General features: G+C 38.9%; 1 protein-coding gene across 1 annotated transcript in view; it reads left to right on the top strand.

The window, feature by feature from the left end:
* col4a3 (collagen, type IV, alpha 3) overlaps positions 1–24,885 on the top strand; it is a 67,329-nt gene that overhangs the window by 33,658 nt on the left and 8,786 nt on the right. The window contains exons 2-41 of the mRNA XM_079823306.1: positions 1,631–1,687; positions 7,946–8,035; positions 8,885–8,929; positions 9,029–9,073; positions 9,271–9,333; positions 9,434–9,487; positions 10,225–10,251; positions 11,271–11,345; positions 11,483–11,545; positions 11,640–11,675; positions 12,068–12,115; positions 12,289–12,363; positions 12,482–12,526; positions 12,641–12,703; positions 12,910–12,954; positions 13,718–13,771; positions 13,984–14,025; positions 14,214–14,295; positions 14,816–14,851; positions 14,943–15,107; positions 15,225–15,308; positions 17,044–17,139; positions 17,377–17,447; positions 17,600–17,788; positions 17,918–18,086; positions 20,319–20,411; positions 20,503–20,607; positions 20,815–20,909; positions 21,219–21,369; positions 21,510–21,623; positions 21,754–21,921; positions 22,045–22,134; positions 22,242–22,376; positions 22,544–22,642; positions 22,721–22,810; positions 22,906–23,045; positions 23,159–23,285; positions 23,417–23,497; positions 23,672–23,773; positions 23,847–23,894. Of these exons, the coding sequence (XP_079679432.1) occupies positions 1,631–1,687; positions 7,946–8,035; positions 8,885–8,929; positions 9,029–9,073; positions 9,271–9,333; positions 9,434–9,487; positions 10,225–10,251; positions 11,271–11,345; positions 11,483–11,545; positions 11,640–11,675; positions 12,068–12,115; positions 12,289–12,363; positions 12,482–12,526; positions 12,641–12,703; positions 12,910–12,954; positions 13,718–13,771; positions 13,984–14,025; positions 14,214–14,295; positions 14,816–14,851; positions 14,943–15,107; positions 15,225–15,308; positions 17,044–17,139; positions 17,377–17,447; positions 17,600–17,788; positions 17,918–18,086; positions 20,319–20,411; positions 20,503–20,607; positions 20,815–20,909; positions 21,219–21,369; positions 21,510–21,623; positions 21,754–21,921; positions 22,045–22,134; positions 22,242–22,376; positions 22,544–22,642; positions 22,721–22,810; positions 22,906–23,045; positions 23,159–23,285; positions 23,417–23,497; positions 23,672–23,773; positions 23,847–23,894 (3,457 nt within the window). The remainder of the gene's footprint in view (positions 1–1,630; positions 1,688–7,945; positions 8,036–8,884; positions 8,930–9,028; positions 9,074–9,270; positions 9,334–9,433; positions 9,488–10,224; positions 10,252–11,270; positions 11,346–11,482; positions 11,546–11,639; positions 11,676–12,067; positions 12,116–12,288; positions 12,364–12,481; positions 12,527–12,640; positions 12,704–12,909; positions 12,955–13,717; positions 13,772–13,983; positions 14,026–14,213; positions 14,296–14,815; positions 14,852–14,942; positions 15,108–15,224; positions 15,309–17,043; positions 17,140–17,376; positions 17,448–17,599; positions 17,789–17,917; positions 18,087–20,318; positions 20,412–20,502; positions 20,608–20,814; positions 20,910–21,218; positions 21,370–21,509; positions 21,624–21,753; positions 21,922–22,044; positions 22,135–22,241; positions 22,377–22,543; positions 22,643–22,720; positions 22,811–22,905; positions 23,046–23,158; positions 23,286–23,416; positions 23,498–23,671; positions 23,774–23,846; positions 23,895–24,885) is intronic.

Here is a 24,885-nt window from a genome sequence, read left to right as displayed (position 1 = left end):
ATGCTAAAAGCACGTTCTGGGCGCACGGAAAGGTGGCGGTACGCTCAAGAACTATATTTGGAAGTGGCGGCGCGTACCAGCCCACTTAAAGCACTGAGCATGCTCCAACGTGCTGGTTTAGTGGCCAATGCTAAAAAATATCACATTGCCAAGTCAGAAGTTTCTTACCTGGGCTACGTGCTGGGAGGAGGTTCCATTAGACCACAGGTAGACAAGGTTCAAGCCATCCTGTCTTGTCCACCACCGTCAACCAAGAAGAGGGTTCGTTCATTCCTGGGCATGGTTGGTTGGTACAGGAGATTTATCTCAAACTTCTCCAGTAGAGTTGTGGTACTTACTGACCTGACAAAGAAGAATAGCCCCCAAAAAGTTTTTTTCAAGACTTGAAGGACTGTTTGTGTAGTGCTCCAGTCTTACAGAGCCCAGATTACAACTTGTCGTTCACAGTGCAAGCTAATGCATCAGAAGTCTGTTTGGGTGCTGTATTATTACAGGGAGAGGGGGAACTCGTCACCCTGTGCAGAACATAAGTAGAAAGTTGTTTCTAAGAGAAACAAGGTACTCTATGGCTGAGAAAGAGGTTTTGGCCATTAAGTGGGTGTTGGACACCCTTAAATTCTACTTAGTCGGCAAAGTCTTTGTGGTAGCAACTGAGCATATAGCTTTGAAATTGACGAACCTGTGTGATGATGTCATCACCGAAGTGCCATTTCAGTGTGATTCAGTTCAGGTTAAATGTTACTTTTAGGCTGTCTAGTGTTATTGTTTACGGAGTGTCTATTCACACCAAGTGCAAATAGTGTGCCTTGTTGGCAAGTGCTATTCGCACTAGCTCCACCTAACAATTGGGCCAAACAACATAAAAAAAGTCTTGAATTTCAATGTCTTCAGTGGTGCAATCACTAAAGCGTAGGGCATAAGGATCTTGGTTTTGATGTGATCGACCCGGGTTCGAATCCGCCTTTTGCAGAGCTTGCTCTTATCCCTTTTATCATCACAAATCACATTGGAAATGCATTTACTTTCAATAAAAAATAAGAAAATGTTCTAAATGTGGAAATAAAGTGCCTAACAAAATGTTTAATAATAATAAAAGCATTTATTGGGTAGGGTTAGGGGTCGGTGTAGAGAGGGCTTTTGTTGTCCCATAAAGGTGGCTGATTTAAAGGTCAGTGATATAATGTGCAGTGTTGTTGTTACCCTACTAAAATGGTTCTCCCCATTGGTTGGTAGTCTGCTCTGTTATATGAGCATATCCATATGTGAGGACAACTAAATGTTTTGGCTGCTATAGCTATTTTCCTTTGTGTATGGCACAAAAAGTGACTGTGCTGTCTTGTAAGCACTGATTATGTATTTTTTCTTTTTTCTTTTAAGTTGGACTTTGCACGTTGGCACTATTATTGTTAATCAATTATATATTTTTGCACTATAAACCATCTTGTTGTGCCATGCCTTCCTAGCTCCTCTCTACCCCTGGTACTTCAATGCCTGTCTTTGGGCAGCCCTAAGTCTGGGCAAGGTGACAGTGGTCTTCTTTTCTTTTCAGGGAGCAAGTATGAGTCCACCATTGTTATTGTAAATGTTTTCATGCATTCATGGTGTTGTGTTGCTTGTGTTTTCCTCTCAGGGATGTGTTTGCAGTGGCAAATCAGGATGTGACTGTCAAGGAATTAAAGGACAAAAGGTAACAGAATATGCCAACATACATAAACATGCATACATGTCCACACAACAGATGTAATATTATGTCACAAAACATTGCTAAGTGATCACCATTATCCTTAAAGTGTGTTCATAACATCAGCAGAGCTAGTGAGAAATATTCTAGAGTTCCTCAAATTGAACATGCAATGATGTTCATATTTATATCAAATGTAAATGCTGCCCCCTTCTGGTTTTACATTCACACCTCACCTTTCTGGTGCAGATGCGTCCATATTTGCTACCTAATAGTGGAATGATGTATCATTTATTTGTATAGTGCTTTTCACAGTACACATGATTTCAAAGCAGCTTTACAGAAAATCATGATGTTAGTGTTTATAATATCTTAATATATTCATGGCTCACAGTCGCATTCAGCAGAACCTATCCTGGGATTTAGGTTGTCCTAAACACAGTTGAAATCATCATGAAATCAAAATCGTCAATTCTTGTTTTTATAGAATATTTCAGTATTTATTATAAATTAATTATCCGTTCACATCATTAATAATAAAAAATAATAATAATAATTTTTATATTTATATATATATATATATATATATATATATATATATATATATATATATATATATATATATATATATATATATATATATATATATATATATATATATATATATATATATATATATATATATATATTATATATACAAAAAAACAAGTGTGTGGGGAAGTTATTTTGGTTGAAGATGATCACTATATATATATATAGTGATCATCTTCAACCAAAATAACTTCCCCACACACTTGTTTTTTTGGCTTGAGGGCGAGACAACTCACATGAGATCAGTAATAGCAAACCACCCAATCAATTCCCGATAGACAAAATCAAGTCCCACCCTCCAAGAAGCTGTTTCACTCAGATGTATGAAACAGTAGGATAGAAAAGACTATCAAAACTTCTGTGGAAGATGTGTTTACATAGCACATTGAGACCTGGTGCTCATATAGGAAAATTGAGATTGAATCTGGCACGCCACATTTCCTGATCCAGGATTAGAATTTCAAATAAGTTAAGACAAAAGTACCACCATTTCTGTATCTTGATTATAGCATCTATACTTGTGTGTATTTTCTTGTTACATAACACAAATATCAACCATTGGTTGTCATGACATTAGGAATTCTGAAGATTGGGTCTCCTGGCTTCTTAAAAATATTTGGGAGTCCACATTGACAGTGAGCTCAAATGGCACACACATGTCCTAAATGTTTGTTCACGAGTCCATCAGCGCCTACACTTTTTAAGAAGGCTAAGATTATTTTGAGTCAGTAGTAATATTATGTATATTTTTTACAAGGCTACAATTGAGTCTGTCTTGCGTTATGGAATTATTATTTGGTTTGGGAATCTGACGGTGAAAACGAGAACTCAAATAAGCAATTTGGTAATGGTTGCAGGAAAAATTATGGGAGTACGGACACTAAATACTTTACAAGAAATCTTTGATACGTCTATGATACAGCAGGTTAACAAGATTATATTGGACCCCTCACATGTATTGTACTCTTGAGTATGCGTTGATGAACTCTGGAAGGAGATATAGGGTTCCTCTATGTAAGCATAATCGCTATAAACATTCATTTGTACCGTTGTCGATAAAAGTGCTTAATGAGCTACTCTAATTATGGTAATCATGTATTAAATAACCTTTTTTTTTTTTTTTTTTTTTTTTACATTATATAATTATGTGTATATTTTTTATTTTATTTAATATTTTTTATTTTATTATAGGTATTTTAATAAGAATGATCATGTTTGGAGAGTAGAGTTTTTCATGAATTGACGTATGTATGGAATGTATTTTTGTGTATGTTGATGTGCAGCAGTTCTCTCATCCAAAACAAATTTCTCCTAAGGGAGACAATAAATGGTACCTTGACTTGACCTTGAGGTTCAAAAGAGAAAGAAGAAAAATATGTCTTGTGGTGGTGGGTGGCCTCCTGACTATTTCTAGGTGACGTGACAGATGTATAGGCCACCCAAATCTCCGTATCAGATCAGCTGTACTACACTATTGATGCCCAAAGCTACAGAACACTTATCAGCAATATAAGTCACGCACCTGCTCCTCTGTATGTGTCCACCGGTGTGTAAGAGTCTGTGTTCTACTTCTCTCTATACACATGTGTTTGGCATACCTGTCATGGTGTGTTCATTCCTATAAAAGCTAGGGTTTTTTAATGGATTTTACATGGGATTAGATAAAGTCCATGGAGCTATTTTGTAGGCATTCCTTTTTTTCTGGTCTCTGTGTTTTTGATGGATATTTACAAAGAATCTTGAAAATCTGCTTCAAATTTCATCCTGCAAATTCACCCAGTTGAACTTTGAAGAAGTTCTCTCTGCTTGCCCAAGGTGAAAATATTCCACCATGTTTCCATCCCATCTGTGTAGACTTAAGCCCAATTTATACTTATGCATCGAGTGTACGCCGTAGCTATGTCATACTCTGACATGCACCTCTCCAAAAATGTAACAACACGTCAATTCTACGTGGACGGCAACTGCTGTGATTGGTCTGCCAAAACCCCTCCCTCAGGGTTACACTGCATGTGTAACTGCATGTCAACGCAGAAAAGGACGCAGAAGTATAAATGAAAATCGAGGCTACGGCGCAGGTCTGACGCAGAAGAATAAATCAGCCTTAAAGGGATAGTTCACACAAAAACGAAATTTTTTATGTTTATCTGCTTACCCCCAGGGCATCCAAGATGTAGGTGTCTTTGTTTCTTCAGTAGAACACAAATGAAGATTTTTAACTCCAACTTTTGCGGTGTGATAGTCATATAATGCATGTCAATGGTGATATTTTAGAGTATGAGAGTAAAAACACACAGACATACGAATCCTTATTAAACCATGCGGCTTGTGGCGACACATTGATGTCTTAAGACACGAAACGATCGGTTTCTGCGAGAAACCGAACAGTATTTACGTAATTTTTTTACCTCTTATCAGACGAATGTCATCTAGTATTCCCAGCGCCATTACTTCCGGCGAATAAGGTCAAAATACTGGCGTGATATAAACATAGATGCCTCATTCGGCCGATCCACGCAGGCACTAATGAGGATTCTATGTATATATCTATGATCGCGCCTGTATTTTGACCTTATTCGCCGGAAGGGATGAATGAAATACATTTTTAAATATGGATTTTTTTCTTACACAAACGCATCGATTCACTTCAGAAGGCCTTTATTAACACTCCGGAGCCGCGTGGAGCATATTATTTGACGGACAGATGCATTTTTTATGGACTTCAAAAACTGGATCTTCTATTATAATACTTGGATTAGCCAGAACATTTTTAATATAACTCAGATTTTATTCGTCTGAAAGAAGAATGTCCTATGCACCTCGGATGACTTGAGGGTGAGTAAATCATGGGCTAATTTTCATTTTTGGGTGACCTATTCCTTTAAGGGCATCATGAACCTATTTTAAAGGCACCTTCAAAATCAAAATTCCTATTTTGAATTATTGAAATGTTTTATCTATGCACATCATTATTAAATGCACATGCCCTAGTAAACTTTAAGAAAATGAACTTCCCCTCAACATCTGATGACATGTTTCTGGCATCTTTGACAAATTGATAATAAATCCTTGTGTCTTCTGCAGAAAATGTAACATAGGAGCAAAACAGATTTTAAAGGGGTCATGAGGTTTTTTCACATAACAGCAAATACTGTATATATGCGGAAAAATTAGCCTATTATTTTTGACCCTCTTTCTGAAATGATCCATTTTTAAGGGACGGCTCCTTTAAGTCTCTTGAAGTAAATGGCCCTGTTATGATTGCCTAACGTCACTGCATTGAAACCAACGCCCACTCGCTATTGCACATGAGTAAGTGTAAACATTATCCATATAAAACTGTCATTTACAGACAAAGCATTATGAAATCAATTACTCACATTTTGTGATGCAGCTGCTCTCAGATCCAATACGTGTGACTGCTTCATCTTTCAACAAAAGTTTCTTTGAAAACTCTCTCACTGTGACTAGTTTACAAAAGAAAATGCTCCGATTACAATTGATTGATTACAAACAATCATCTGACGTGATCCAGGACACCATTACAGTAAACCACTTGTTCCTGACTCTGGGATCCCTCTGAAGTCTGTACAGAGACGCAAACTAGCTGTTTAAACTGGACGCATCAAAGCAAACATCCTTTCATTCTTCAATTTGTCCTGTTGTCGGCAGACTCAAACGAGTGAAGCATGTGATACATATACTGTATCCAGTGTAGACAGCGTCAGTGATTTATAATGGGTTCTATTCACTTTTGACGCTCACATCCAGTGTAGGCAAATGTCAGCCATTAAGCGACTGAACACATATGGGTGGGGCCTATGGTGCAATGATGTAAAATGATTGATGCCTTGCTCTGGAGGCAATCATTTGCAAATGTATTTTGCCCGTGTGACGTCACAGATCCCGCAATATCAAAAGAGACGTTTTGATTAAATAAATGTTCTGTTTATAAAGAGGAGGACGTTTTAAGAAAATGTTTATGAAACTTGCAGGCCAGGGTGTTTTAATGAGACCTCTTATATTTCAAAAGATCAAGGCAAATTTGATTTCTCATGTCAGGACCCCTTTAAAAGACTAGACATCATACACTTGCTGACTTTGTAGATAGTTACAGAGAAATGGACATCATACAGTAAACGACTAAAGGTCACAAACTACCAGGGGTTCAAGATGTTCCGAAAACAACAAACTCGCATATAAACGTGTCCCGTCAGGAGACGCAAGACAAATTAAAACAATATGTGTTCTGAAATCGGATAAAAGTATCAAGCATGTTTGATATCCTCAGACTTAATAGAATCACAGTCTAAGGGCCAGATTTACTGAACAGGGCAAATTAGCGTGAGAGTGCAATTACAAAAAAAAAAAGCGCATAAGGGAGTGGAAAGTTCTTTACGTGATCTACTGACGACGTGCAAATGAAAGAATACAGACGCAGCCGGATCATTTGCATAATGACCAACGCAATCTATCAGAAGCAGCACAAATTAGCATCTGGTTTTAAGACATGGTTTTTTGGGCGTTAAATAATGGGGCAAATACCCGTAAACTGACGGTTTTGCAAACCTTAAAATCACCTTGCATGATTAATTTAAATACTCTCCTCCCATAAATGTTGTGTCTGAAAGGGAAACTCCTACAAATGCATATGCAACAAGGTCAGATAAGCCTGTCCTTTTCAGCGCAAATTTTTCCCTCCATGCCTTAAGTAAATCCTGACAGTAGTTTTTTAACGCCAAAAGAGGGTCTGCGTTGGCGCAAGCTGTTAGTAATGCTGGCCCTAAAGCTAAAACATTAAAAATATGTGAGATGGTGGTCCAGTGTGTTAAACCATGGAACTGATATGCAGAAGGTTGCTGGTTCGATCCCAGTGGTCACCACCAGTGTGTCCTTGAGCAAGGCACTTTACTCAATGTTGCTCCAGGGGGATTGTCCCTGTAATAAGGGCTTTGGATAAAAGCATCTGCCAAATGCATAAATATAAATGTAAAAAATAAAGTCCCTGAACATCATATTTCTGTGAAATCTGTAAACTCCGACTGCCCCAAATCTGCAGAGTGGCTTTGATTTTTGGGAGCTATAGTTTGACGACTCTAGACTGTAAATGGTGCAAATATCTCGGCATACAATTTGTAGTGTATTCCAGCCTTTATTATGTTTTAAACAAACACGTTATCAATAATAATCATGCAACATAATCATTAAAGTTACAAATATTTTTGTAAAGTAGTTGATAAACCAAGACTGACTCTGATCACGGCCAGGTGTTCTCCAAGTCCAACCGACTCGGGACCCAAAGTAATAGATTGGGACCCGACCCGGACCCGGCTGACCATTTAAAATAGACCCGAACCCGTATGGGTCCACGGGTCTTGGGTGCTCCGTGTAGACCTCTAAAACCAACACATTCTCATGGCAATTTGTATCTATTTTGTTTTTCAGAGTAGTGGCTAATTGTTATGAATTCATATGATCTCATTTGTACGTTTTTGTATGATCTGCTTACCCCTCAGGGATTAGGGATACTTACTTTTTTCCTAAAAATTGTACGTTTTCATACAAATCAAATAATTTGTCAATCTCAATCTTTCAAAGATGTGCGTTTACTAGCTGTCTTCTGAATGACACCTGCTGAAATAGCTACCACTGCTTTATTTGTCTTCCTCTCAGGGTGAGATCGGGTTTCCAGGTTTGGATGGTGTAGAGGGAGTTCAGGGGCATCGAGGAAAAGAAGGCCCTCCTGGACTTCCTGGTCCAAATGTATGTTACATATGGCTGTTTTACAAGCACACAGTTTCAAAATATATCAAATGTATAAAATACGTTCTAAATCTTAAACATGCTTTTAGAGGACCAAACATTTCCTCTACATTTCCTCTCCACTGCTTTTTCATGCTTTGCCAGTTGCTACAGACAAATATTAAGGCAGAATTTTCTTTTACTTAAACTGCAAAAGGATGACCTTACAAAATTTGAGACATTATTATTGCAATAATTTTGTATAAGTTCATTTTGAAATTTGAACCACAAAACCAGTCATAAGAGTCACTCCAATTTTTTTTAGATAAGCTGAATAAATAAGCTTTTCATTGATGTATGGTTTGTTAGGATAGGTCAATATTTGGCCGAGATCTGGAATCTGGGGTTGCAAAAAAATCGAAATATTGAGAAAATCGCCTTTAACGCTGTCCAAATTAAGTTCTTAGCAATGCATATTACTGCTAGTGCTAATAATACATTTTTGATATATTTATGGTAGGAAATTTACTAAATATCTTCATGGAACATGATCTTTACTTAATATCCTAATGATTTTTGGCAATAAAAGAAAAATCAAACATTTAGACCCATACAATGTATTGTTGGCTATTGCCACAAATATACCCGTGCGACTTATGACTGGTTTTGCGGTAACTTGACTATTTATTATATGTTGCCATATTCTTATACTGAGATTGAGAGTATCAGGCTAATATACAAAATATGTGCACTGACCATTATTTTTGACATTCAACAACATATAAACAAATTAATTGTTGTATAGACTGTATTAGAGCATTGATTAATGTTGATAAAATTTATACAGGAATTTTTTTTTTTATCACACAGGGAAATATGGGGAGTAAAGGCATCTACGGACCTAAAGGTTCTAGGGTACGGAGTGTGTGAGTGTGTTAATATATTTCATGTGACACTTGCAGTATAATTGAACACTAGCCAATCTCTCTCTGTCGTTCTCATTCTCTCAATAAGGGAACTTCAGGGACCCCGGGATTCTTTGGCCCACCGGGGCTACCGGTAAGTTGTGAGAGTAGTTTTGAGAGCTTATTGCTTAACTTGCATTAGAGTGTATCCAGTATCCATTTCCGGACAAAATGCTTAAGGGGAAACCAGACCATGTCATAAAATTCACTTTTTTTGTGACGCCATCATTGCTGCTTTGTTAACATTCACAGAGAATATGATTTTATGAATATCATGTTTTCCTCCTTTAGGGACTCCCTGGAAAAGAGGGGCAGAGGGGGGCTCCTGGTCTCCCAGGATGCAATGGAACAAAGGTAATGCAGAAGTATGGATCATTATTTGTGAATAAGCTGTAATCATTCCATTAACCGTACTAAAGGTCACTCTCATCATTGACTTGTGTTTTTCGTCCAGGGTGAGCCAGGTCCCCCAGGCTTAATAGGGCAGATGGGACGTCCTGGATTGCAGGTGAGTTCTGAAAATATAAGCATATATAGCCAATAACTGATATTAGCTCTAATCAGATAATATTAATATAACGATTGGCTGAGGTACCTAAGTAAACCCAGTTGCAGTGCTTCATTTTGGGAAAAAAACAACAAAAGTAAACAAGTTTTTTGAGGTGGGAACGATCAACTTGAATATCGCTGCATCCGGAATCGAATACTGTATAGTAGGTACTACATTTGAATTTGAACTTACTTTGCGGCCATTAAAAAAGTATGTTCTATAACCTGGGTAGTATGAATGTAATCCGGCCATGTTGATACTGTCATGTGACCTACCAGCATCAGTTGCGTTGCATGGGATAGTAAAGTGTCCATCGAATGCACACCTCCGAATCTTGGAGGAAATAACAGGTCATCCGGGGACTTTCCGCATACTGTTTTTCCGAATACTATGTATTCTGGCATACTACTCTTTTGGCATACTCTGTAGGGAAGTATTCGATTTCAGACACAATTATGTTCAATATGAACCTCTCATAAAATGCCGTGGAATGATTACTGATATGCTATAGATGTTTTCTATATTTATATTTTCATTCATTAAAGGTTGAAACGTGGGTGCTGTGGGAAATAAAAAAAATAAATGCTTCTGTTTTTCTTTGGTACTTGTTTCAGTGTGTAAGTCTATATTTGAGCCTTACTCTGATTAAGGCTGATCATTTAAACCACAAACTTTGTTGTTGGTGTTGTCTTTAGGGAGAGCCAGGAATCCAAGGACCTAAGGTGTGTTTTATTCAATTAACGTCAGTCTTTTAAGAAGTGGTGACAAGCTTAATTGTTCATTTAAAATACAATGCACACGCGTATACACTGCGTGCAGAATAATTAGCCATGTTGATTTTCTGATCATATTTTTAAATGATATATAATTGTTCATGACGGCTGGAAATGAAAAAAACCTTATAATATTCATGTGTGCAGAATTATTAGACACATTTTCTTTTACAGATAAAATGAGCCAAAAAAGACATTTAACTCAGACTGAAAAGTAAAAAAAATATGAAATGCCCATGAGAAGGATACAATACTAATGCAACACTAGAAATTGCAGTTAAGGGATGACCATTGGACAGTGAAATTCTCATTGGGTCAGCAGGGTCAGACAAAACATGTGGCGAAGAAAAGACACGTTAACTGCAAAAGAACTAAGAAGAAGGATTAAGTGTGAAACCATCAGGAACCCTTTAGTCTCCAGCGCCACCATTTTTCAGAACTACAACCTACTTGGCCTACCTTGCAAAACGGACTTCAGGATAGAAGATGGACTAAAAATTAACTCCCAAAACTTACTGCCAGGATGTGGTGCTGGTCCTTCAAGAGTCACTCTCAATCTATCTGTCTATAAAGCCTATACAAGACCTTCATGTATTTAACAAAACAGCTTGTGATTCTTGGATTATTGGATTATTTAGCTAACTTAAATCTCTGAGATCCTGACACCTTGCACTTCTGGAGAGAAAATGGCACTGGAGACTAAAGGCTCCCTGATGGTTTAACACTTAATTCTTCACCTTAATTCTTAATTCCTTTCATTTCCAACCTTTATGAACAATTATATATCACTTATAAATTATTAAATACAAAACTAATAGTAGTTATTAAGATTAATGTGGTTTAGAATTGGTAAAATGTGGTTTAGAAGGTTTTTTTTTGTATCAGAAAATCCCTAATAAATGCCTAATAATTCTGAACGCAGTGTATTATAAAATTATGATGACCTTAAATGATTGTTATTTTTTTAGGGAGATACCTATATCTTCCCACCATCTGAACAAGTGAAAGGAAGGTGTAGTCCTCCAGGCAGAGATGGAGATAAAGTAAGAGAGTTCATTATAAGAATAATTCAGATTAAACATTTGGGCAATCACTTTATGCATATTTATTGTCATTCTGTTCTGTTGTATTCTGTGTCAGATTTTCTGACTGAGTTTTCTGATTGGTTGTGGATCTACAGGGTCCACCAGGATTGACAGGGTTACCAGGACCAGTTGGGCCAGAGGGGCCTAGAGGTGCACCAGTAAGTTGTTCAGTGTTTTTTTTTTCCATCTCATTATGTTTAACATCATGCTTGCATTATTGCCATATTGTTTTAACTGTTTAATTACTTTTAGGGAATAGACGGCTTTCCTGGATTACAAGGAGAGAAGGTTAGTTCTGATAAGCTCATGATAGTATGTCAGACCAGCATCAAGAACTGGATATACTTCATTATCCGCATTCTGCTCTGTCTTGCACACAATGCGCAAGCCTTTCGAATATACTTCTTTGGTCGTGAGCGCACATGCTGTTTGGCACATGCACACCGTCTAGAGGACTTTGTTTTCAAGCACTCCATTCACTCGCACATGCGCTGTTGTATGTGCAACCATCCACACCGACACAAAAATTGGGCTGCATACGAACGTCCACAGACCCTCCTGATGATTAAATATATGTCACACGAACTGTGTGGACCACGTTGGAACGCAGATGACCAAAGTATACTTTGGGCTTTAGTATGTGTATATGTGTGAATCTAACATTTTTGTGTTACGTATAGGGTCTAGAGGGTCGAAGCATGGGAATACCTGGACCCATAGGTCCAAAGGTCAGTATTTTCATATTTAATTTTAAGCTTTTGCTTACTCTTACAAAACAAGCATGTCTGTCAACAAGTATGTGAATGTAGGGTAAACCAGATGAATAATTTGATTTAAATGTAATTAATCTTTCTATAAACTGAGTTTATAAACTAAAAAATACATTCCGGGGCTTTTGTAGGGGGAGAGGGGACAACCTGGAACACCAGGACAAAAAGGTGTAAAGTTATTTGTATCAGGACCGAAGGAGCCTAAGGTAACATTTCCCTTAAAAGTCATTCATTGTGGGTTTTGTTTAATAATTTTTTTATTTTTCCCAAATATACAGTTTTACGCAGTAATACAAATTAATGATTGAGTTTTTTTGGTTTCAGGGTGACAGTGGGGATATTGGAGACGTTGGATGCTATGGGCAAAATGTGAGTAAACAAGGCCACTTTTTTTTTTTTTTGCTGTTGTTTAAATCATTTGTTTAATTGGAATTACTTTAAGTTACTTCATCATTCATAAAGCCCAACTGCTCTATTCTGCAGGGTCTTCCTGGTCGTCCTGGTCCTAAGGGGAAGAAAGGGGAAAGTGGAGAGCTTGGGGCCCCGGTAAATAACTAAATAGAGAGAGAGAATGGAGACTCATTCTCTCCCAATTTGTCCTTAAACATATTCTCGTCAAGTTCATCAAACAAGATTTAAATATATATTTATAAAATATCACACTGCAAAAATATTTTTTTATTTGGCGACTAGTTACACTAGTCATTTACATATATGTAATATATACTTTGTAATGATGTATTGATTTTCAGGGGAAACCTGGAAAGGAGGGGCTGCAAGGAGAGCTAGGCTCTCAGGTAAGCATGAAATCTCTTACAGTGGCCTGTCAGAGAAATTCCAGGCAGTTTTTGGTTATCAATACTGTAAATGTTTTTATCTTAATATGTTCCTTAAGGTAACATTTTACTGTTAAAAAAGTTTTTTTTTTTTTTCATAAAAAAACTAATATGCAGGAATATGATTATTTTACCCTCATTCTGACCCTCTGTCTGAAATGATCCATTTTTAAGGGGTGGCGGCTCAAAGGCTTGTCAGTAAATGGCCCCTGTTATGATTGGCTTATTGTTTAAACAGGGCGTTTCAAAGCGAGCATTCTTTTACTATTTGTCCTGTTCTTGGCAGACTCAAGTGCTTGGAGTATGTCAGAAAATAAATGGGCAGACTGTGTCAGTGATTATAATGGGTTCTATTTGCTTTTCTATAGACAGATGTTAGCTGTGAAATCAAAATGGACAATTCTTAATTTTTTTAATGGAATATTGCAGCATTTATTATAAGGGCCAGATTTACAGATTTAACAGCTTGCGCCAGTGCAAACCCTCTTTTGGCTGCTGTGAAAAATTAATGCTGAAATAATATAATAGGTTATATTAATGCTTTGTTTATAATAAGAAGGTTTTTTTTTAAAGCTTTGAAACATGCAGGATGTTTTAATTGTACAAAAGTTGTCAAAAGATTGTCAAATTTCTTTTTTTCATGACCTCTTTAAGTTCAATAAATATTTTGATAGATCACTTAATGATGTTTATTATGACCAAAAGTTTTGTTTTGTCCTCCTAGGGAGAGCCTGGAGACGTTGGGTATCCAGGAGCTACTGGGATAGCAGGGGAAATGGTATCTATCTTGTCTGTCTGTTGTGCAGTCATGTGCTACATACCATGTAGGGTACGGTCTTACTTTGGTCAGAAAGCCAAACTGACAAAAAAATATAGTTGGCCATTTTAAGTGCAGTTGAACAGTGCCCTCTTATGGGTTAATGGAATCTCAATCTTTCTTTAAATTCTTTATACTTGAATTCATTCATTTATTTCTTTGTGTGTTATCAGGGTCCGAAGGGTGACCCTGGTACCCCTGGTGTCCCTGGAGAGGTAGTGATACTTTCACTTATGGCAATATCCAGATGTTTAATCTCACTTTAATCAAATCATATTGCCTGTGCAGTGAAACTCTTTATTCTACTTCATTAGCTGATTATCTGTCTCTTTATATTTAATAAGGAATTAATATTTTTGTAACTTATTGATGAAGTGTTATTTAAATTGGATTTGTATTTTAGTTCATTGTACTAGATAAGAAAATCAAAGGACAAAAAGGTATTCCTGGGCCACCAGGACCTCGTGGTCTACCAGGTAGTGAAGGTTAGTAACCAAATAAATTAAACCTACTTTCATGCAAATAAGAACAACCAAAAAAACTGGGAAATATGCCATGAAATGATTTTCTTTCTTTTGTTAAGAGGCACAAAACTGTTGAATGTAAATGCAATATTCAAACGCATGGCTTAGTTAATTTAATAATGAACACTACTGTTCAAAGGTTTGTGAATGGTAAGATTTTTTGAAGAAAAACATGAAATTAATACTTTTATTCAGCGTGGATGAGTTACATTGATCAAAAGTGGCAGTTAAGACATTTATAATGATAAAATGTATTATGGTTTCCACAAAAATTCCACATTTATAATAATAATAATAAACGTTTCCTGAGCAGCAAATCAGCATATTAGAATGATTTCTGAAGGATCATGTGCCACTGAAGACTGGAGTAATGATGCTGAATATTCAGCTTTGCAAGTTACATTTTAAAATGCCATTGTGTGTTATAATTAATTAATAATAATTATTCTTATTTTATTGATTTTATTCTTTTTTTTTAAAGGTTTCAATGGTTTTCCTGGACCTCCAGGTCCTCGAGGTAATTGATGCATCTCTCTTTCTCTTTTTTTGCGCACACACAACTATACATATACACAAATGTTAACTTCCTCTTTGCTCAAATATGTCAGGGACTCCCATACCAGGACCTAATGGAAATCTAGGTCCCCCAGGGTTTAGAGGTGTGAAAGGGGAAAAAGGAGAACCCGAACCTAACATCAGAGGACCCAAAGGATTTGATGGCCCACCAGGGGAACAAGGACCCCCTGGTGACCCTGGACCTCCAGGAACTCCACGTAACTCTTTTGTCAATTACTTCTATCTTCAATTAATTTTATAAACCAAGCTTGACTGTTCTGCATGACTGTTTGACATGACACTGTCTGTGTGCTCCTCTCCTGCATCCCCAAAAGTCAAAAGCTTGGGACCAAAAGGGCTCAAGGGTGACAAAGGCCTAACAGGCCCTTCGGGTCTGCGTGGAGAACCTGGAAACCCAGGTGAGATTCACTTTTCATGATGTATGTTAAAGGAATATTTCAGGGTCAATGGTTAAATTAAGCTCATTACCACTGAAAACAATTCCGATTAATAATGTGCAATGTCTTTCCCCATAGGAATTACAGTGCATCTGGAAAGTATTCACAGCGCTTCACTTTTTCCACATTTTGTTCCACAATTGTTTTCCTCAAAATTCTACAAATAATACCCCATAATGACAATGTGAAAGAAGTTTGTTTGAAATTTTTGCAAATTTATTAAAAATAAAAAACGAAAAAATCACACGTACATAAGTATTCATAGCCTTTGCCATGAGACTCAAAATTGAGCTCAGGTGCATCCTGTTTCCACTGATCATCCTTGAGATGTTTGTACAACTTGATTGGAGTCCACCTGTGGTAAATTCAGTTGATTGGACATGATTTGGAAAGGCACATACCTGTCTATATAAGGTCCCACAGTTAACAGTGCATGTCAGAGCACAAACCAATCCATGAAGTCCAAGGAATTGTCTGTTGACCTCCGAGATTGTATAGAGGCACAGATCTGTGGAAGGGTACAGAAAATGTTCTGCAGCATTGAAGGTCCCAATGAGCACAGTGGCCGCCATCATCCGTAAATGGAAGAAGATTGAAACCACCAGGACTCTTCCTAGAGCTGGCCGCCCAGCCAAACTGAGTGATCGAGGGAAAAGGGCCTTAGTCAGGGAGGTGACTAAGAACCCGATGGTCACTCTGACAGAGCTCCAGCGTTTCTCTGTGGAGAGAGGAGAACCTTCCAGAAGAACAACCATTTCTGCAGCATTCCACCAATCAGACCTGTATGAGTGTCCAGACGGAAGCCCCTCCTCAGTAAAAGGCACATGACAGCCCGCCTGGAGTTTGACAAAAGGCACCTGAAGGACTCTCAGACTATGAGAAACAAAATTAGCTGGTCTGATGAAACAAAGATTGAACTTTTTGGCCTGAATGGCAAGTGTCATGTCTGGAGGAAAACAGGCATCGCTCATCACCTGGCCAATACCATCCCTACAGTGAAGTATGGTGGTGGCAGCATCATGCTGTGGGGATGTTTTTCAGCAGCAGGAAACGGGAGACTAGTCAGGATCGAGGGAAAGATGAATGCAGAAATGTACAGAGACATCCTTGATGAAAACCTGACTTGAACCCGATTGAACATCTCTGGAGAGATCTGAAAATGGCTGTGCACCGAAACTCCCTATCAAACCCAATGGAGCTTGAGAGGTCCTGAAAAGAAGAATGGGAGAAACTGCTCAAAAATAGGTGTGCCAAACTTGTAGCATCATACTTAAAAAGTCTCAAGGCTGTAATTGCTGCCAAAGGTGCTTCAATACCGTTTTGAACAAAGGCCGTGAATATTTATGTACATGGTTTTTTTTCCCGTTTTTTTTTTTAATACATTTGCAAAGATTTCAAACAAACTTCTTTCACATTGTCATTATGGGGTATTGTTTGTAGAATTTTGGGGAACAATTATGAATTTAATCAATTTTGGTATAAGGCTGTAACAACAAAATGTGGAAAAAGTCAACCGCTGTGAATACTTTCCGGATACACTGTATATTCTAAGTTAGACGGCAGCATGCCACAAATGTTGCCCATGTAGTTGGACCTAAAACATTTGTTTCAATAAAGTGTATGTTATGTGAATGCATAAAATACAACCAATAAACGTGCTAATCACATAATGCTGTTTTCTGTCATTTTAATACAGGAGATCAAGGAGAACTTTGCAGACTGTGTGCTGCTTCTGCTGCTGACCCTGGACCTCCAGGACCATGTGGGCTTTCAGGCGAACCTGGAGAGCCAGGTAAAATCATAATGATGTGGGCCTGAACACTCTAGCAATCACACAGCAATGCCTTTGCATATGCCCAGAATACTCACAATCTATAACACCCTAGCTACCACCTAGCTACCAGCCTTGCAGCTGCATAGAAACCCTCCTATGGTGCATATTTGTGCATCTCTGCTTTTAAAGCACTTTTTGTTTCAGTGATTTTGGTTGGTTTCAATAACAGACCTCAAATTCAAATTCTTTGTGCAGGTCTTGGAGGAGTTCAAGGCAATAAAGGATCTCGAGGCTTCAAAGGTTCAGAGGGTCCACCAGGTCCTCCGGTCAGTTTAGCTGCCACTGAACCCAATCACCCTCCTTATAACTCAGCAAAAACTATAATTTGTCCATTCTGATTATGCAGTTGGTATTGCAAATAAAGATTTAATATTCTCAAGAACAGTTGTCTATGATGTTAATTAAAATGTTTTCACAGGGTTATTTAGGTCTTCCAGGATTTCCAGGGCCTCCAGGGCCCAAAGGTGACCTAGGGATGAGATCTGAGATTGGGGATAAAGGAGAGAAAGGAAACCCTGGTGCAGCAGGACCATTTGGGATAAAGGGGCAAGATGGTTTGCCGGGCACCCCTGGCTTCAAAGGACCACCAGGAGCAAAAGGAAACCCAGTTAGGACTTGGAACTTGTTGTACCCATAAACCTTGAGATGAATGCTATAATGTTGGTCTAAATTTGTGTAACCAATTTTAAAGCCACAAGTTTGGATGTTGACAGATTTTGAAACTGATTTTTTCCAGAGTCCTCCAGGACCTAAGGGCAACCAAGGAGATCCAGGGATTTGTGGGGATCCTGGCTGCACAGGTCCAATGGGCAGCCAAGGGGAAATGGGTGTCGGGCAACCAGGGGCACCTGGAGAGAAAGGAAGTTTGGGAGTAGTGGGCCGGCAAGGAAATCCTGGAGAACCAGGTATGAACTGATGCAATGTAGCCTATGTTAAAATATGGGATGTTACTGAATAGTTTAACCCTAAGAACTATGTAGATAATGTTGAGTAGCCTAAAGCTCACACTCACAGCAAGCTTCAGAGGTCCTGCATTTTTGGTAAACTGCAGTTTAAGGAGAAAATACTCAGCAATAGTGTTGACTGATGATTTTACACATGGTTTATAAACCATATTAAAAACACCATATCATCAGATGAATAAGTCTGTTATGCAAAGTTTCGAGCTAGATATTTCTGCCAGTTCCGATTCTCTTTATTGTAAATCAAATGAGCCAGATTACTGAGATTCTCAAATTTTGTCTTTAATGGCTCTTGGAGCCCCTGTAATCGTTATGCTGATTGGATTAGGATTGGAGTCTGGGGCAGGTCTCTTTACCTAGATAATTAATTTGCATGCTTTTGTTTAGATTGTCTCCTCCTCTACTGTGTGTATCTCTTCCCCTAAAATTTAGATAAATTACAGTGTATACTATTTTAATCAGACTTGTTGGAGGACTACAGTGAAACACAGCGCTTGTCTCAATAAAGAGTAAAGTCTGCTTGAAAGATATCCCAAGGTCTCCTGGTCTCTGCTTCGACAAGGAAAAGTGTTTCCAACCATATATAACATTTAAAAAAATTATTTTCACCACAGGTGAAGTCCATAAAAAATCCCATCTCCAGTGAGTTGGGAATACAAATACAAAGCAGACACAGGCCTTCAAACAATAGTAAAACTCAGTAGCTGGTGACCACTAGTGGTATGAAGGAGAAATTATAGGCTTAAAGGGTACACAACACACACAGTTTCAGCCAATCTCATGTTGATTTTGAGTACCTATAGAGTGATATTGCATCCTTCATATTTAGTTTTAGTTTTATCATATTTATAAAAGACAGATACGCTGTACAGATTCTTTCCCGACCTTGTGATGGCGTGCAGTGGGCGGAGCTAAAGAGCCACAAGCACACACTCACATACAGTACACACACACACACACACACACACACACACACACACACACACACACACGCACACACACACACACACACACACACACACACACACACACACACACACACACACACACACACACACACACACACACACACACACACACACACTGTGTACTCTCACTCTGGTTGATATGCACACACGCTCATCTGGGAGAAGTCCCCATACAAGAAATTCTGCCCTTTAGGATCTCATACTAGCCTGGATGCCAGCCGAACTTAGCCCCGCCCACAACATTTTTACTCGGGCAGTTCGGTCTGGAATTGATCCGTAGAGAAGGAATTATGCCCGAACAGAAACTGTTCGGACCAATGAAATTGTCAGGGCGGGCTTTAGACGATGATGGACAGATGATTAACAGTAACGTAATCATCCACGTCACCAAAGAGCGCTTGGGTTGAATTTGTTCTAATCCTAAACGGAGAACTTGTTCGTATATGCATTCACCTTTACTATTTCTCTCAGAAATCATGATCGCGTTGGTAAGTACTCTGTGTATCCTTAAATTCTTTTTTTACAACACCGGCAAAGATCGTTTACACTCATCTTTTTCTTCTAACGTTAGGCTACTTATTCCAGCGTGCGTGCAGACAGGGTTGCCAAGTTTTCACAACAAAACCCGCCCAATTGCTGTTCAAAACTAGCCAAAAACAAGCCCAATAGCTTTCCGGTGGGGTTCTCCGGGGGAAAAAGGCATTTGGGGGGTAAAATATGTGTTATTTTGGCAGGGCTGCCTGCTAAAATTCGCATTCCTGGGTCTGTATATCACATAATTGGGGTCGCTTCAACCCGCGGACATGGCAACACATTGCAGTTGAGTTCTGTTGACATTTGACAACTAACGTTATGCGTCGCTCCGTTGCTCTGATTGGTTGTAGGTCTATCCAATTGAGGTCTTTCCTGGTTCGGTTGAAACACGCCCTATAATCACAGCCCAACGGAGCAGTATCAGACTCATATTCTGACTAGAATTGAGTATGACGACGTCAGGCTAATCTCATACAGGGCCGTACTTAAAAAGAAAAGCTCATATCTGAAGAAGTGTATTTGGCATAGAAATACTCTGTCATACGTCCAACTAACTTTTTAAAATTTTGATCATGTTTAGCATGAGAATCCAACTCTTCAACTGTGTAAATATGTCAGAATGCAAGAAATGGCATTAGACCCCCCCTTTAAATATTACAGTTGCATCCCACAGGTGAGAAAGGATCACCAGGACCAGTACAAATGACACCTGGAGACCCAGGTGAGCCTGGACTGCCTGGTCCACCTGGTCTACCAGGATCTCCAGGTAAGCAGAGGGGATGAAAGGCCTGGCAGATGGACAAGTAGACTGAGAGTAGGATGTACAATGGATAACTATGCGTCAATGTATGTTTTAGGGAATGACGGTTGTGCTGGGGTTCAAGGATTCCCGGGATTGTGCGGGTTACAAGGAGAGAAAGGACTGTCAATACCAGGAGTTCCTGGACTTACTGGTCCCAAAGGTGGGTAAGAAACTTAAACAAATAAAATAAGCGAAAGTAATCAACAAATCTTTTTTTCTGATAAATCTACAAACCGCATTCATTAGTTTCAAATTTGATCAAAAAATTATGGTTTTGGCAATTTTCCCTTGGCTGCTTAATGTTGTGAATGGGTGACTTCAAATGGTGCCACTCCTCTCTGAGCTCAAATACTTCTCATTGTTGCAGGTGATAAGGGTGTGAAAGGGAAGCCAGGTCCATCTGGTTATGGAATTGTAGGCCGTCTTGGCCCTCCAGGACCACCAGGAATGCCAGGCCTAAAGGTCAAAGACTTGTTATATAGTGCCCATTTGTATGGACCAGTTTCATGTTTTGTAGTGTGTTTTTGTCCTTATTGGAGCTTGACACTCCCTGGTCACTGTATGCTTTTGTTGTACTGAAAAGTAAATAACAGTCCTCAAAATTACATTTGTGTTGCTCAGAAGAAAGAAGGTGATTAAATGATGACAGCTTACATCAAATTGTTTGTCATGATCATTCTGCAATGAAATTAGCAAAAGCTAATTTAAATGAGACGACATGAGTACAGTTGTGTTTTTTTGAATGAGAACAAATTTAAATTCCATCCACAGGGCGAAATAACATTCGGCTCCCCAGGGCCCAAGGGTCGGCAAGGCCTGCCAGGAGATGAAGGGTGCCTTGGGCCACCAGGAATCTCTGGCCCCCCTGGATTATCAGGATGTCGAGGTCAAACAGGAAGGGATGGACCCCCAGGAGACTGTGGTTGGTGGATTCCATGCCAATGCATTTAAGCAAGCACAATTCTTGCCTAGGAAAATGCAATATAAACAACTATACATGCACATAAAATCTCTGTCCATCTATATATCAGTCCATCTCTCACCTGCAGACTGTTCACACAGGTGCACAAGGTCTTGATGGTTTACCAGGAGAGGCTGGTGTTCCAGGATGTTGTATGCCGGGAGCTAAAGGTGACAAAGGGCCCTCAGGCTTCAGAGGACTAGACGGACCCGCTGGTAAGAAAATCCCATATTTGTAAATATGAATTTTAATAAAGTGAATTAATTGATTACAAAGGTCACTATCAAGATACCAATTTGCTAAAATCCCCACAATGGTGTCCACTCTTACATATATTGTCTTTAGGGCTGCAAGGGCTGAAGGGGCCACAAGGTGAAACTGGACCACCTGGACAGGGTTTACCTGGTGTACCAGGTGTGTTTGGGATGCCTGGGAAAACTGGACAGGCTGGTTTGGTTGGTATCCGGGGACCGAGAGGTTTCCAAGGTCGGGATGGTTCTCCAGGCTTTCCAGGTACTCAACTTCCAAGTTTTTGGAACATGGAGACTGGTCAAAGAATTAATGACCAGGTACTTTTTTCCAAAACACAGCAACCAATTTAAGATTTTAAGCTCTAAGTGCTTTGTTTTGTTTCAGGTACACGGGGAGATCAGGGGAGTCCTGGAATGTTTGGTCCACCTGGAGTAGATGGAAATCCTGGACCACCAGGGCTCCCGGGACCAAAAGGTTCAAACATACACATACAAATCTAGCAATGATTTTTGATTGCTTTTTTTTGCTTTTATATTGGTGGAATTAGTCATATTATAATGATGTTTATGATCTCTCATCAGGTTTAATGGGTAGGAATGGAGTGCCTGGTGACACAGGAAACCCCGGGGAACCAGGAGACCCTGGGACCTGTGGTCCAAAGGGACTGACATCAAATGTTATGTGCCCAGGGGATCCGGGTGACACTGGCCTACCAGGTGACTCTTTCAACATCTGGCTTCCACTTCTGTTAAATATGCAAGCCGTTATGTATATACATTCAGTTGGTCTGTTCTTCTATATTTTTTTTTCTGTAAGCTCTACCCTGTTGATGGAACTGCAACACTTCTTAGACATTATATTTAACATAATCTATGTGTTTTAGGTCTTCTTGGTCTACCTGGCTCTAAAGGGGAATTAGGATTACCAGGAAATTATGGAGAATGTGGGAAGAATGGAGTTCCAGGAAGTCCTGGTCCACCAGGTATAGATGCTGAAATCCAAAACCTTGCTCTCCACATTAGAACATAGTCCATATGTACAAACCTTCTTTTTTTATCAGGCCCTCCTGGTGACCCTGGCCAGAATGGGTTTCCAGGAAATCGGGGTTTTGATGGAAACTTTGGGGATCCAGGAGTTATGGGGTTTCCAGGCAAGTTCATACATGCTCATCAATCTAACCCTTGTTTCAACACCATGATGCTTCAGATGAGCCATTTCACATATGCAAATGCATTTCTCTCACAGGAGTGAAAGGCCTCAAAGGTTTACCTGGTGTTCGTGGGGTGGCTGGAACTCCTGGTGTCCAAGGGCCAAAAGGACCAAAGGGGATCAAAGGTGAACCAAGCCCCCCTGGGCCAGGGCTTCTAGGACTACCTGGTGAGAAGGTATCAATTTCCATAGTTCTATTCTTATTGTTGAAAAAAGTGGCACTTGCCTTCTAAGGCAGGACCCTAACCCACAACCCAACTCTGTTGCTTTCTTTTTCTTATTCTGTTAGGGTGAGCCAGGCTGTCCGGGGGGTAGAGGGGGAAAGGGTGACAAGGGTATATGTGGGAGAATTGGGCTCCTAGGTTTCTCAGGGGTTCCTGGGGAAAGAGGTGAAACTGGAGTACCAGGAGATCCAGGTATTCATACATAACATTTTATCCTTTTAATTCAATACTATCTGAAATATTTTTGATTATATAATTTCCAATATATGACTTTCTCAAAGAAACATGAAGCATTATCCTATTATCCAATGTCACATTGTTAGGACCTCCAGGAGCTCCTGGTGATGACGGTTTAGATGGGCTTCCAGGTCCACCTGGATGTGAAGGGCCCTGTGGTCCACCAGGTACAATCCTAGTCTAACATTAAATTACCCCTTTCTATTAAATGTATTGTAACTTGTAATGTAAAATGTAACTTACATGAACCAAAACCACAAATACATATTCTGTAAAACATGATGAAATCACACTACTGGTTTATTGTTTTTTTCCAGTGATATATCTCTATGTTTATTAAGGTGTTCCTGGTTCAGCTGGAGTTCCTGGGCCGTCAGGAACTCGGGGAGATCAAGGCAGAGATGGCATACCAGGATCTGCTGGAGATAAAGGAGATAGGGGGTGTAAGTTCTCACACAAACACACAATCAAGATTGATTAATAAGAATATTCTTTCATGTGAATATGTTCTTTTAGCCACTACTAATGGGGATCCTGGCCCACCTGGCATCAAGGGTGAGAAAGGTAAGTCCACGCTTAGAAAGCCTAATATGCTAGTGGTGTAACGGATCACAAAACTCACAGTTCGGATCACATTACGGATCACGAGTCACGGATCAGTTCATTTTTCGGATCAGAAAAAAAGGGGGAGGAAACCATTTTTATTTGCTTTCCATTTATTACATGAAAATATTGGTGTTAACATAACCTATATTGGTTATAGGTTAACAAGGAACTTTTGGTGTTAACAAAAATAACCTATATGGTTATGGTTTTAACAAAAATAAAATAAATAACCAGCTGAATAAATCAAATTTTACTTAGTTGTTAAAGTGTAACATGTGAAAAACAACCTGAGACGTGAAAATGGGCCTGAGCTTATAATGACTTTTTTTTTTCTTAAAGATTAGGATGTCAACATTATCAGGGAAGAGAGTAGACCTCTCACGCCTGTTTCACACAACATGTATTCATTATTTTTATTTAAAATCCAAAAGTTGGTACTGAACATGGCTTGTCAGCATTGCAATTCTCTTTGTAGACCTCTACACTCTTTTATAGATATCATGTTTAAACGCACTACATTTAAACAATGTTTTATTCAATTTATTACTTTATATTTATATAGCCTAGTACCTGCTTTAGAATTATAGGCCATAGACTATGTTAAAATAAATATAAATTAAACAAACATTTTAAATTGGAACTAGACAAAAACAGCCAACTCTCGTCTTTTCTTTCGTTTTTTAAAAATCTTTTTACAAGAAATCCTGCAGGTCATTAAGAACTGTTTTTCCACCTCCAAGAAAGGACAGGTGCTCTCCATTATTTCTCCTGTTTACCTAAATGCCATTTTCCTTGTTTTACCCGAGGCAAAAAGCCATGTGTTGATTTGAATGATGCGGGATGCTTTTCAAGTTCTTCTGCTCCTCCGCTTGCCATTGTTGACTGAGTAACATGCCCTGTTCACGGGAACACATGACTGCTGTGTGCAGTTTCACTGAAACTCGGCATC

The sequence above is a fragment of the Gobio gobio genome, assembly GCF_949357685.1.
Source record: "Gobio gobio genome assembly, chromosome: 8".
Classification (NCBI taxonomy): Eukaryota; Metazoa; Chordata; class Actinopteri; order Cypriniformes; family Gobionidae; genus Gobio; species Gobio gobio.
This window is presented reverse-complemented; position numbering and strand designations above follow the sequence as displayed.